Below are 14,790 nucleotides of genomic sequence, written 5' to 3'. Positions count from 1 at the left end.
GGGCTAGCAGTCGCTATGGGAGATCTGATCTGTTCTCTATTACTACTTATGGCAAATTCTGAAAACAAGAAATGTGATCAGTTCATATCAATCACGCAACACAAGTGCCAACACGAGAATTTGCTCTCCAAACCTTAGGCCACAAGCATGCCACTTTGTAGCAGCTGCAGGGCCACAGACACTTCAGAAGGCTCCTTGTATAACAAAAGCCAAAACATAGGAGCTTGCCAACTTTTCAAGGAAGTGCCGTTGGTTGTCAGTACGGCATTAAAAGGAAAGCAATCTAGTTTAGAAGCAGCTGAGATACTTCTTCTCTTCAAAAAGAGAACAGCCCTGAATAACTTTGAAAAGGACTTCTAAAAGCAAGGTACAGGATTCACAAGCAGCTGCACGCAAAGTGACCACCTGACTAGCACAAGGAAGAAACCAAGATCTCACCATTCTGACATGTTTTCATCTGAGCCCTGTTTCTGCTCATCAGCTTCACACTCCATCCGCTCCTTCCTTCCACCTTTGCTCAGGAAGGGCCTGTTCTCTCCTGATTCACAGAGGCCGTGACCAGATGACGTCCAAGGGGTATTTTCTTTCCAGCGTGAAAGACACTGTTTCTTGGCTGACTTGAACCTGCAGCCCCTCTCATAGTTCCACTCTGACACCCTGAGCTTTTGTTGGAGACTGGCAGCCACCTCAGATGTCACACGTTTCACTTTCCGTCGGCGCCTGAGCGGTCGACAGGGTGCATTCTCTGTAAAGGAGTCTGACTCATGCCACGAGTGTTGCTTGCTCCTCAGAGTGGCACTGAGAGCTGGGTGTCGTTTGACCACTGCCATGTCATCAGAGTCACTAAAATTGGCTGTCAGCACCTCACGGCAATCCTTGACAGCTTCGTCCAAGCTCGACTCCGAAGCCTCGCTGTAGCAGCAGGCGTGCTCTGCCTGATGTGTGAAGTCTGAGCGTCGTTTACGACCCCGTCTCTTGCGAAGCTGACGCCGCTGCTGCCGTGGACTTAAGGCCATCTCTTCCCATAGCTCATCCAGCTTGTTTTGTTCTGAAGTTTGCTCTAAGGCTGAGGCCAAGTCATGCACCAGTTCGTCCATTGGCAATGCCTACAAAAAATGACAACGAGCTATTAGCACCAGACACAAATGCCACCGGCCTACAGCATGCTACAGCTTCGGTAACATTAACCAAGTCACACACTTTGGGAGATCCCAACACAGGACAACTGCCACTTCCTGGGCTAACACTTACTCCCTCCTTTCGCAAGGATTAAATAATTTCCCTAACCACAGTAGCAGAGATCTTGATATTGCAGCAGCTGGGTCAAGTGCTTTCTGTCTGAAAAGGCCCTAAGGTTGCAGCTTTTACATTGAAGCAACATGCTGTATTATACATCTTAAGGTTACGACAGCCTGCAACTAGTTTACTAACTGGTTCCAGTAAGCCACAGAGCAGGGTTAGCCTGCTCAGTAAACAAAAAGTCTTCCAAAAGTAGACAAGCAACAATGCTAAGGGTAAAGCAGACGGTAAAACAGGTAGTTTGCAAGCCGGCATCAGTTCAAGGGGAAAATGAGGCATGCAGGACCCTGTGCTCCTTAGATCAGGGTGTATGAGACTGAGCCCCAACTCTTACTGACAAAAAAATCCGACCCCTTCCACTCAGGGCCGTCAGTGTGCCATGCCCAAAGTCCTGGCCAAATCCCTCACCTCACCACCTCCCACTCCCTACCCGTCTGTCACAGCAGTGGGATTTCTCTCCCCACCTCTCATCGGGCTCAAACACCGGCACCTCCAGCCTGGTGGAGCACCTGCTGCCGCAGGCCGTCCTCCTCAGCCCGAGCGCCCTCAGGGTACCCGGCCCCACACGCCTCCTTCCTCTGAGGAGAAGCCGGCGCTTCTGCCAGGCAACCCCGCGGGAAAGCCCTACCCTCACCGCTCCCCTGCCCGCACCCGCCGCCCCTCCGCCGGGCCTCACCCCTACCCCACTCACCGCCCAGCGTCCCGCTCCGCCACCCCCTCGTCACCAGCGCTTCCGGCCTCCCCGGGCCACTTCCTCCTCGGCCGCCCCGCCTGGGGGGCGGGTCTGGCGGCGGCGGCGAGGCGGCGGCGGGGCGGGGGCGGGGTGGCCCGGCCGGGCGGCCGCTGCGATCGGCACGGCGGCCTCCCAGCCTGGAGAGCCCCGCCCCGCTCCTCAGAGCAGGCTGCGAGCGTGGGGATGACTTTTCCGTCGGTTTACGCTGCCGTTGGTGCCGCTGCTGGAGCCATTACGGATCATTTGCCTGCTAACGGGGCAGCCCTCCCCCTATGCTTACCAGTTAGTTGCCTTCATTTTTTATTTTATTTTTCAGTACTCAAACGCCGCATTTTTATTTTTTTTCAGTACTCAAACTCCTCTGTTTCGCTGCTGTCACTCTAATTGTGCGTGTCAGGATGGAAATTAGTTATCTCCTAAATTACCACCTCACAGCGGTACTCTCCTTCAGCCTTGCACCTTTTTTCCTCTCACTTCACACAGCCATCAGAGTAAAGCCACCATCCAGTTTTGCTTAGCATTCCTGTTTATTTCCCCTCGTCCACCTTTCTTTGTTTTGTTGGGTTGTTTTTAAACTCGGGCAGCTGCATTAATGTTCAAGCCAATACCAGCTGTTTTTCAAGGCAGAGCATCAGGCTTTGCTGAAGTTCAGGTAGACGATGTTCCTGGCAATCTCTTCGCTAATGTTGTAAATTCAATTAGAGAAAGTAATCAGGTTTGTCTGATGTGATGTGTGCTCCACAAACCCATGCTGCTGCTTGTTGCTCATAGTTCTCTTATCCTTTTTATTTTTACTTTTTTTCTGCCTCTTTTTATTCCATCATGTCACCAGGAACAGAAGTTACTCTGAAAGGGTGATAATTGCCAAGATCACTGCCTTTTCCCTGCTCCCTGCTCAAAGTCTGGTACAGCACTTGCTTTTCCTTAGTCCTCTGGCACCCTCCCTAGTTTGTCAAGATACTTAAAATTAAGCAAATATTCGACTTTGCTATTAATTCCTGCACCTCAAAAGGACAGTCATCGTTTTGCTTTATGGAGCTTTCTACATGCCCTTTCTCTAACTAGCCGTCTATGTCAGTCTGAGCTGTCACCTCAACATTTTCATTACCTTTATATTCTTTGAGAAATTTCCTTGGAAAAGGAATATTAAAAGAAGAAAAACAGGCACTAGGTAAATCATTTTTATCCTGTTTCCAATAGCTGATTTAATTTAAGTTACTTTCTGTGTACCAATCTGTCTGTAGAGTTGTGTCTTTGTTTTTTGGTGGTTGTTTTGGTTTTTTGATAACACTTTCAGTGGCAGTAAGTCACCCTACTTGTCTGCAGTATTTTGTTTTTCTCCCAGCCTCCTACTTCTAATACAGGGGGTTTTCTTTTTACTCTCAGATCTGAGAGCCAATCCTTCCTAAAATCTAATCCTGTTTCACCGCTGCAATCCTTTTTCATGCTTCAGGATATAAACCAGCTACAAATTGTCTGGGTTAGAGAGAAACTCCCCTGATGGGAAGGTTATTCTGTAAACATCCACTTCAGAGCTTCTTACCCCTTCATTTCAAGCACTCAGTACTAACTGTCATTCCAGGCAGGATAACAAACCAGTCAAGCAATTATGTACACAAAATACTATGTTTGGATGTCCTGTAGAGATGGCAGCAAAAGCCCACTCTAATTTCTTTTCTTCTCTCTTCATTTTCCCAACTGTTCTCAGTTTTTCTGTTGGTCAACAAGTAACTGGTATAAACTGTACCTCCCCTGTCCAATTTCATGTGCCATTTTCCATTTCAAACCACATTTCAACAGACATTAGCATTTGGCCTGAGTCAAGACCACAGACCCGTCCACATGGTTAATTCTTTGGGAAAGGGATAGGACAAAAGCAGAAGACAAGGTGAAGCTGCTGGAACCACAAGAGTCCCAAGAACTAAGCAGCAGTTCCCTAAAAAGAGCACTGATGTGCACAGGGAAATTAAGAAAACTGGGAATAGGAGTTAGAGAAAGGTAACAGAACAGCTTGGTTAGTGTGACTTTGAGCAGTCTGCTATTTCCTGTCTTAGAAGGTTCACTCTAATAGGGCTAGTGACTGTGAATTTTGAACCTTTGCCGGCATTGAACTTCATCCTGGAAATTATTTACTCTCTGTGTAGCTTGCAGGGAACCTGCATAGAAAATGGGAACTGGCCTGTCTTCTCAGCACTGCTTTTGCCCATTTAATGCGCTAGGGATACAAAGCATTCAGCACTCTTACCCCAGTTATATTGTTATACACCACTGGGTTTTGTACGTAGGGGTTTCTTTTTCCTGCTCAGAGACTGTGGTCACCAGTGCTGAACTGTTGCTGGGCCTGGAGGTGGGAGAGGAGACGTTCACTGAGAGACACTTCCAAGGTGAGCAGGAGAGGAAGCTTGGCTCTTGCTGCAAAACCTTTGCCCAGCTCTCTCTTCTCTGGCGGGCAGCAGGGAGGTACAGGCCAGTAGGACAGGGAGAGTAGAGGGATTGTTGCTCTACCCCAGCAAATTATCTGCCTGGTCCCATGGTGTTTCTCAGCAAAACCTTCTAGGGGTTAAAAGGAAAAAGAGAAAGACAGAAAGGGGACAAGAGACAAAGGGAGGAATAAAGTCAAAAAATGTGCCGTGAAGCTTCTTGCAGCAAAACGCAGAGAAAGTCATTTCCAACTTCTTTCATCTCAGAGATGAAGCCACTAAATAAAAGGGCAGCACAGAACACAAGGGCTTTTAATCTGTCTCATCTCCTTCATAATAACTGCAAATTTTCCCTGGGCTCCTGGGAGTGAGCCTCTTTCCTCTGTCTTTGCCTTATCTCCCCCCTCCATATTTCACAGCCAGCTCGGCTCCCCTCACTCGGCTGCCCCCGGCCTAGTCTCTGAGAGGCCTGTGGGAGCCGCCAGCTCCCAGGGCCTCATTGTTCCCGGCTTGGGAGGAAGCTCAGGGAGGGAATTGAAGGCAAGTCAAAGGGAAACGGCATCATCGCTGCTTCATTAATGGGAACCTTTCAGCAGAAAACATATCAGAGCGAGGTCTTTTCAGAGGCAGTAATTAGCAATTTGGAGCCTTCCCCCCTCAGGAGATGCAGCTGAGATCTAACAAGTGGGAGCAGTGCTCGCCTCCTTTTACGCTTCATATTTATTGTTTTTCATTTTCTCCATCTTCCTCCCATTGTCCAGCCTCTTCCTCACTGCCAGATAAGGGCCCTTTATTAATTGCTCCCTTTTAATTCTTCATTAATGATAATAACTTTCTCTGGCGCACGGAGAGGAGTTAATCTTTCCTGAGTATTGAGAAAGGACAGGGCTCAAAGGGAGGGAGCGAAGAAGTGCATGGTGGACAAGGCTGTGCTGCCACGTTTTCCTCCTGCCTCACCACCCGGAAGGAGTTCCTGAGGACTTTGGCTGTCAAGCTGCAAGATCCCCATCGGAAAGTTTCAGGCTGTCAGTTTAGTCAAGCTGTGTGGGTTTGGTGGGATGTATCCTGGCTCAGAGACCCAGCCCTTACCAGAAACAGAGGGAAAGACCTCCTCTGCATGTCTTTGCTACAAAACCCAGCACCTTCCTGTGATTAACAGGCTCTGTCAATTTGTCTGCTAAGAATGCCTCCTCAGACACATTCAAAGCTGTTTCCCAACTTCAAACACTGTCCAGGCCAAAACAGCATCTGAATGTGGAAATAAATGGGATCTGGGACGCTCTGCATGTGACAAGACCCTCTCTCATGTCTCCTTCTGGCAACTGCTACAGTCTTCTTTGGATTGCTTCAAAGCACTCGGTGCACTGAAGAGGCCAGCCCAGACATCTGCGTGAGATGACTGCCACCAGGCTGGCTCAGCATGGGCAGCCCAGTGACAAAATCTGAAAGAAGATGGCAGAGAATGGAAGAGGTTTTGAGCACAAACCCTATGAGGAGAGGCTGAGGGAGCTGGCATTGTTTAGCCTGGAGAAAAGGAGGCTCAGAGGTGACCTCATTGCTCTCTACAACTACCTGAAAGGTAGTTGTAGCCAGGAAGGGGTTGGTCTTTTTTCTCTAGCAACCAGCACCAGAACAAGGGGACACAGTCTCAAATTGCACCAGTGGCAGTTTAGGCTCGAGGTGAGGAAAAAGTTCTTCACTGAGAGAGCCATTCGTCATTGGGATGTGCTGCCCAGGGAGGTGGTGGAGTCACCGTCCCTGGAAGTGTTCAAGAGGGGATTGGATGTGGCACTTGGTGCCATGCTCTAGTCATGAGGTCTGTGGTGACAGGTTGGACTTGATGATCTTTGAGGTCTCTTCCAACCTTAGTGATACTGTGAGGCTACCATGCAAGCTAGGGCCATGTGCCTGGGACTACAGGCAGTGAATAGCTGCCCCAAGAACACAGCTATCAGAGGACAGTGCTATAATACCCATCATGCTTACAGAGGGTACCTTCTCTTCCTAGCATTTTATACCACTGCCTTCATGGGAACTTCTGCTAATAAAGACTACTAATAAAGAATAAAGATTATTCTGCTAATAAAGATCTTGCCTTCTTTTGTTAGCCTCAGCCCTTTCTGGGTAGCCAAGTATGCCACTACTAATAATTAAGAATATTTTACTACTATCAAATATGAGGAAATGCTACCAAGATAGGTGGCTCCACAATCTCACTGAGGATTGTCAGGTTGGCAACAGTGGGAGATGCTGAGGGAAGGGAACAAACAGCATGAGGAGAACCCAGGACTTCAACACAAGGATCTCAAGCACATCAGTCAACTGCAGACAGCTCTGTGGCCTTCCTTCACACAGTATTTCAGTGTCCTGTGATAGACCCATGCTTAATTTCCAGCGACTCTAGTACACTGTGGAGAGATGTCTAAAAGAACTTGCTAGCTATGAACTTGAAGAAAGTTAGCTATGAAGTTGCTAGCTATGAACTTGATAGAAAGTGGGGATGGCCTGTCTGTAAGTATTGCATTCTAATCTCCCAGTGGGTCAATCTAGTCCCATTAAGTGTGGGCTGGCTTTTAAAGCTTACTGTTTGCCCCCAGCATCTCTCCATGAGTCCAACAGACTTCACTTGCACACAGCAAGCAGAAGAGGTTTTCACACTTAACAGTAATAAATTCATTTTGTATTTTAAACCATACATTTTTTTCTTTAGACTCACTGAATTAGATTTTCTCTGGTCTAATACTGCTCCTCTGCACTGGCAGGCCAGCAGGGTCTATCAACTCACTTTCTCCAACCTTTCTGCCTCACTAGTCACAGAGAGGCTGCCTGCCTTTTCACATCTGTCAGAGGATGGAAAAGTGTGCATGCTGGAGACAGAATGAGCTGAAGTGAGGGGAACTGGGATGTTTGTGGAGCCTTGTGTGTATGAGGGCTGCCCTCCTTCCAGTATTGTGTGCTGAGCACTGAATAGAGATGCAGATCCTGCCTCAGCCAGAATTCACAGAGACTCTGTGGCTGCTAGCAGTCAGATGAGCAATGACCATCTATGGGCAGAGTACAAGGTGCCACTCCTGCTGATGTGGACAAGTCAAATTCCCAATTGCTGTGGAGAGTACTCAGTAAATACAGATGTGAGACAAGATAAAACAAACATGATTATTACTGTGACAGGTGAGAGACAAGGTGTCACAGATGCAAAGTTCCTTGGGGGAAAAAAAATTAAACTAAGAGACATCAGTTTTACTTGGATTCTTCCATGGAACTGCCATTTAAATATAGCAAGCTGAATGTTAATAATACACTAACTTAGAAGCAAGAACCAAATCAGAAGATAAATTGAGCACAAGCAAGGCAGGAAAAGAACCACTAAACAAATTACAGGAATCTTCTTCCTTAGTCTAGCAACTGACAGCCTGATCATGAAGCTACTCATTTCTTATCCAGCACGTTTTATTTGATAATTTTGCTTGATTTGGCAACAGATCAAGGGCTTCTGTAGGACTGGAATAGTCTGGGTTCTTAATACAGTCCCTGTCCACCTGCCATTGCTGGTGTGACAATAGTAGCCTCTGAGTCATCCAGAGGGGCATTAAGCAGCCTCCCAGTTGGCCTCAGAGACCCAACTAAATTTCCTGAGAATGCTTTGATATTCAGAAAAGAAATGCATTTGCCATGGCAGCAGAGAGCTGGCAGTGGAGCCAGTGCTGCTGGTAAGGGATGGAACATAGTGGATATTAATGTTGGGTGGCAGGAACTGAGTGCTAGCTGGCCCTCAGGAAGAACATGAGACACTTCAAAAGCTATAGACCTCAAACAAAGCCAGCACAGCCAAGTGTGGGCATCACCCACAAGGACTCATGAAGCCTGGAGGAGACTGGAATGATGCCTTTTGTAGTTACAATGATTGCAGGCTTTGCTTCCTGGAAGAGAAGTTGCCTAGAGAAGTTGCAAAGTCTCCAAGCCTGAAAGTTTTCAAGGTCAGGTTGGATGGAGGCCTGAGCTCCATCCAATGTGGTCTAGTATGAGGTGTCGCTTACTCCTCCCTCCTGTCCCTGCATCTTGCAATTGTGTACTTGTTGCAGTAAGATCAATCAGTACACAAGAAGAACAGGGCTTAGGTAGAGCTTCAAGGCACGTCACAATTCTGCATCAAGTAGGCAAGCAGGGGTTGCCAGAAGGCCTTGTTGGATGTATTGTCAATTATTTATTCCAGGGGAAGATGAAGATGCTCTACTTGCTTGCTGGGTGTTTCAGCCAGGGGCACACTCATTGGAGTAGCCCTGCAGGATGCCTGGCTGGTTAGCCAGGGCCAAAGGGCTTATTTTAAAACGTAGAACTATTATGCACATGGAATCTGTAAATTAATAGCTTTAGAAAGCAACCAGGATGACAGATGTTCTGAGTCACAAGTGTCACTGGAACACAGATGCATGCAACAGCAGCCAGATCCCTGCCCTAGGCTGCACTCATCATCTTCCTGCCCTCCAGACAGGACTCTCCTGTCTTACCTCCAGGCACTCGCTCACTCCTCCCAGCACTGCTTTTTTTCTGCAGAGTTTATTTGCCTGGTCCTCGCCTCTTGTCGCTCCCATCCCTAGCAGATGTACTGCAAATCCCTGTCCCTTCAGCAGATCCTGCTCACTGCCTTACCTGGCTTTTGTGTGCCAGGTGCTGTAGCCTTCCATGGCCATTCCCAGCACAGGCACTCCCTGCTCCTACCTCGTGCTGTGGCCAGGAGAGCCTTTGGTGCTGGCACTGCAAACCTTCCAGAGGCCTGAGAGCACTTCACAGTAAGGAAGAAAGCAGCAGCAAGGATCTGCGGGGAGGGGGAAGGGAGCAGCCTGACAATCCCCTTCGAATTATAAACATATCCTCTTTAAATACATTTCTAAGGATAACATTTGTATTACTGCGTCCTGTGGCTGCTGATAGGGCCCTGCTTATCGCCTCGGTCTCTCCTCCTTTCTCTGGGCCCTGCTGGGAAAGGTCCCTATCTGGAGCCGAGCTGGCAATCCTCCGCCAAGCAATTGTTTCAGTCCAGGGGAAAAATTAATTTCTGCCTATCGTTAATTGAGAGAATTGTGTGGAGAGCTGGGAGGGGGGCTGGCGCGGGGAGTGGGGGATGGAGTGGGGAAGAGAGAGATCGTGTTATTAACAGTGTCCCTTTCATAACCAAATACCCTGATTTCCATCAGTGAGATGAGAGGCTCATTACAGCAAGAAGGTGATTAGAGAACTTGGAGGAGCTATCAGGCTAAGCAGGAGAATAGCAGGGAATTCGGGAGGGACTCCCAGCAGAAGGGCAGCCACACCAACCAGCCATCCCCTCTCACCCTCATGGCCATCTCCTTCACCCCTCCTCTGTCTGTCAGCCCCAGCAACCCACTACCATCTGAGGAAAAAGCAGTGAAGAAGTTCCAAAGAGGAGCAGTTTTAGTATCTGGAGACATGCTTTACGTGACGGCAGAGCCCACACACTCACAAGCCCACTGGAGGAGTTCAGCTTCTGAAGGCCCAGCTGACAGCTCATCTTAAATGCCTTTCCCCAATGGTCAAAGAATACGATGCACAAGAATGTTGGCCTCCCTCCCAGCTGCATGCAGAGGTCATGCATGGCTATTCAGAATGTCTGGGGCACTAGCTGATTCCTCAACAGGTTGCTAAAAGCTAGGACTCCTGACTGTTTCACTCAGAAATGATGTACAAATGGAAGTAAACTACCCCAGACTGTACTGTGATCCAGCTTTTGTACCACTCTTTCCATGCTTGTCTGCTAAAATATTCCCCCTTTTATAGAGGTACCACTGCTGGGATACAGCCTACCAGCCCCCAAGCCATGCACAATGTTTACATCTTCATGAATTTGCTGTCCTTCAGTTCACAATCACTCCCCTGACAAATGGCTACAGAATGCCCATGATTTCTGACATTGTTAGAAATAACTTTCTCCCTCTTTGGGAAGGTAAGGAGCCTTGGAAAATTCACCCAGCCTACAAACACTGAGGGATGGGACTAGGATGAAAACTTGAACTTCTCCCACCTTGCATGTGAACAATGCAATGACAAACCCCATCACTTTTACTTTAGCTAATGCCTTAGTTATTAGGATTTTTTGCTGTTGTTAGTCTATTGTCAATGTTGTTCTTAAGACTGTCAACAATCCTGCTCTGAGATGACAAAGTGGTTTTTGGCAAGGCCAAAACTGTAGAGAAAAGCTAAAACAGAGAGGTCAGTGTCAGATGAACAGCTGCAGATTAAAAAAAATATATAGGGACTGAACTCTCCACTTCCTCTGACAAAGGCCACTCCTCTAGGTTCAGGATGAGGGACAGATTGCCTCAGTCTGTAGCCCACAGGGTACTCAATACTGCAATAAATTGATGTGAAAATAGAAATACTTCTCATCTGGACCATGAAGAATGCAAAGACAGACAGAAGTGCTCATTGTCCTAGTGTGTGGAGTTCTACATAAAGCAGCAAAACCAGCCTCTCCTAACTCCCACCACAGCCAGATCTCATACCTCTTTTTAGCCTAATCCCATCTAACCATGACCATGTGTCGAGATCTAGTAATTCCCAGCTCCTCTGGGAGATCCAGACAGAAACAGACCCTCCACACAAGGCAAGCCCTCCCATTTAACACCAAGTTTCATTGCCAACAAGTGGATGGCCGGAAATATATGGTTTCTTGTAAAGCTAACTAGAGGGCACAGTGATCACCAAGATCCACTCAATCCTTAGCAATTTCTCTTCATTCACTTATCCCCATGGGACAATTACTGGCAAAGAGGAGATTGTTAACAGACAGTTAAGAGTAGGCCCAGAGCCAGGCTTAGAAATCTTTGAAGCCAGAATGATTTGTGAGTCTGTGTATTTAGCCTTTTGTCTTAAATGAAGTGCCCATTTCTTGCTGCTGTCTCGTGCAAATCACCTGTAAAATGGAAACAGAAGATTGCTTGTCATAAGAAGTTTGTGTCCTGAAATTCTGGGTTACTTATGTTGTCTTCTTCCAAAGATGATGAGGGCTTAGCTGTGAATTTCTACTGTCATCAGTCATCTCATAAATAAGGAAGAAGGTCCCAAGTTGATAGGTAGCTCCAGTCTAACATAATTGGTAATAAGGCCAACACAGGGTTTGTGCCAACCCCTCAGATAATCTGACCTCTAGCCAGAGGGGTTCTAGAGAAAAAATACAATAGCACAACAGGCAGCCTGACTTAGGGACTAAGCACTCAGCTGTGGGCAGCTAATGCCATCTCACCAAGCCTTAAACAGCTAGGACTCCACAGTGGCTGCTGTAAACCAGGAGCCTCCAGCTTCGAATACCCAGTCTGAGCTTTTGTTCTGCACTCACATATCCTAGTTTGCCTTCCAGGGGGGATGTCCAGGCCTCGCATCTCAAACCAAAACTCATCAGGCATTTGCCAAACCCTCCACTATTGGCTGTTTTCTTCCTCAGACAATATTCTGCCACCAACTTTGCAAGGCTGCAGCAATAAGGTCTGAAGAAGAGGCTGTGTGACTGCTTGTCATTGCCTCTCTCTGCAACCTATCAGTAAGTAGAAGAGGAGAGAGCCTGCATGGTCAGCCTCCTGCTAAATCCATCCCAATTGATGGCTCTGAAGTGTCAATTACAGTGACTAGAGTGGAATGAGACTGGGAAAGAGGACAACTGGAATATGTAAAAGGAACAGAAAGGGGAGGTGTTTGGGGGAAAAAGAGCCAAGTAATGACAGTAAACCAAGGACAGTGACTGAGATAACACAAGAAGATGGATGGGAAAGAAGAGAGGCTTGCAGCTTCTCAAACAGAAGAAAGCGCTGAAAAAGGGAAAAAGAACTTAAATATTACAGTGATATAAGAGCCACACAGTCATTTCATTAAATGGGTCAGTGAGAAAACAACATGGAAGTTGATAGATGGTATACAAAGGGGAAGGGGGGAATCAAGTGAATTAGCAGAGGGAAGGTGGGGAACCAAGCAAGACAGTGCATGTCGTCTCAATGTTACTGAGCTGAAACGACCAACCTTGCTATTTGTTACTGCTTTCTTGGCCACTACTGTGTATCCAGTTTCTCTTTGCCTGTGTGTGCCTGGTCTGTCTGTATGGCATCCCACAGGGACAGCAGCACTACTTTGACCCCACGTTGCTGCCATTTTATCACACATTAATCTAGATCTTATAAATACTCAGCTACAAAAACAAAAGCGTAACTGAGCCCCACCAGAGCATTACCTCAGCAAGAAGAAAGCTCCTTCTCACACACACAGCCAGGAGTGCTGAAAACCTTCCTGGTGCTCAGACTGCTTGGGTACTGTTGGGTGATGCAGTGGACCACACAATGGTTAGGTGGAGCCCTTGGAGGGAACGGGATGGGGGTAAAAATGCTTTAAACCAGTTCACAGGGCAACTCTGAGATACTCTTATGATCTCTGGTGTCCCAGGGAGTCCCAGAGCAGGACAAGATGGGACAAACCCTATGCTGGCATACGGAGCATGCACTTCCCACCCTACTTCCTCCAGGTCAGCACAGAGAAGTAAGATTAGCCAAACTCATGGTGCACAAAGAGGGACAGGCAAAAAAACAGAGCTGCAAGCAGAGAATACAAGAGACTTTCAAGAGGAAGAGTTTGTGACTCTTGTAGAAATGTGACACTAATGTGACTACAAAGCAAAGGGAGTGAGGGTGAATGAGACAGAGAGAGATGGAGACACGGGCTGTGTTTGAAGGAAAGAGCGCTGAGGGGAGAAGGGAGGGGGCAAAGTCAGAGGCACTCTGTGAGTTCAGAACAATCTCCATTCTCTACAGTGCTTTCTGTTTAAAAAAAATAAAAAAGGAATGATGGAGAAGGGGAGAGAGTCAGACAAGTTTAATGATGTGTGTTCAAAGCTCAGATTGGAAAAATGACAGAGAAAAGCAGCCTGTTTCGGCTCTAATAAATTGTTCTTTGCTGTAAGAGACGCCTGTCGCAGCATTAATACAGGGCCCTAATACACGGGTCAGGGTTAAGTAATTTTCTCCGGCAACTTAAGCGAATAATGAAGCTGGCAGCGGCTAGTGGCGCAGTGGGAGAGATGGCCCAGGCCGCCGACACTTTGTCTTCATTTATTATGCCAGCTCTCATGATTTGGGTACTGGCTGCGGCGACGGGAAGCCTCCACCAAGGAGATATCGCTTCATTTCGGCAAGGTAATGAAAGCTGGGATGGGGGGAGGATAAACCAATTTGCTGGCTGACATGGGAAGGAGTGATTTGCAGACCTGGGGAAGGGAGGGGGGCGACCAAGCAAGCAAAAGCACAAGGCTAAACCAAGGGGGGTGCTCAAGGCCCTTCCCTGAGATAATGGCACTGTGTGTTTGTGGGGAGGGCAACGGAGCAGGACCAAGCAGGAGGGGATGGTGGGGCTGGAGTGCAACACATGTCAGGACCTGAGGCTGGGGGGAGCAGGGAAGAGCCACCAGGAAGGACGGTGTGGGCAGGAAAGGCTGGTGGAGAAGGAAGCAGCAGGAGCAGGTACAAGGACTGGTGAAAGGGACTGAAGTAGAATAAAATGTAATGGAAGATAAGCAGAAAGTAGTCACGTGAGGGTTCACAAGAAGCAGGGTGAAATGGAGAGCAATGGTTTCTATCCTGGCACTGCAGGGAAGGGAGACCTTCACAAGTAACCTTTCTAATACATAGACATTCAGGAACTAGAGTTACAGAGCTCATTGAAGTTCATCCTCACTGAGCCCATCACTCCTGTCAAGAGGAAAAAAACTCCAACATGAAGAACAAGGCAACCCTGCAGCCACATAGAATTGAGTTGGAAAAGACCACTAAGATCACTGAGTCCAACTGTTGACCTAACACCACCATGGCCATTAAACCATATCCTGAAGTGCCATGTCTACACATTTTTTGAACACCTCCAAGGGATGGTGGCTCTACCACCTCCTGGGCAGCCCATTCCAATGCCTGACCACTCTTTCAGGAAAGAAACTTTTCCTAGTATCCAATCTAAGCCTCCCCTGCCCCAACCACTCTCCTCCCAGCCTGCAGTGTTGCATGGGGTTGTTGTGATCTAAGTGAAGGACCCAGCACTTGGCCTTGTTAAACCTCATACCACGGGCCTCGGTCCATCAACCCATCCTGTCCACACCTCTCTGCTGAGCCTTTCTACCTTCAAGAAGATCAACCCAATTTAATGTCATCTGCAAACTTACTGAGGGAGCACTCAATTCCCTCATCTAGATCATTGATGAAGATATTAAGACTGACCCCAAAACTGAGCCCTGGGGACATCACTTGTGACCAGCCACCACCTGGATTTAACTTCATTTACCACTGCTCTGTG

The 14,790-nt window shown here is 47.7% G+C and overlaps 1 protein-coding gene across 4 annotated transcripts in view; it reads right to left on the bottom strand.

The window, feature by feature from the left end:
• The window catches only part of GPATCH2L (G-patch domain containing 2 like), a 42,166-nt gene extending 40,104 nt beyond the window's left edge, over positions 1–2,062 (bottom strand). For all 4 annotated transcript variants that reach the window (XM_068165571.1, XM_068165572.1, XM_068165569.1 and 1 more), the window contains exons 1-2: positions 1,991–2,062; positions 439–1,106 (exon numbers count right to left, since the gene is read on the bottom strand). In XM_068165571.1, the coding sequence (XP_068021672.1) occupies positions 439–1,097 (659 nt within the window). In that variant the 5' untranslated portion in view covers positions 1,098–1,106; positions 1,991–2,062. The remainder of the gene's footprint in view (positions 1–438; positions 1,107–1,990) is intronic.
• Between the last annotated feature and the right edge of the window lie 12,728 nt (positions 2,063–14,790).

This window comes from Melanerpes formicivorus, unplaced genomic scaffold, assembly GCF_026170545.1.
Source record: "Melanerpes formicivorus ecotype bairdi unplaced genomic scaffold, bMelFor1.0.p_v2 SCAF_90, whole genome shotgun sequence".
Classification (NCBI taxonomy): Eukaryota; Metazoa; Chordata; class Aves; order Piciformes; family Picidae; genus Melanerpes; species Melanerpes formicivorus.
Note: the sequence above shows the minus strand (reverse complement) of the source record. Positions and strands in the feature narration are given on the sequence as shown.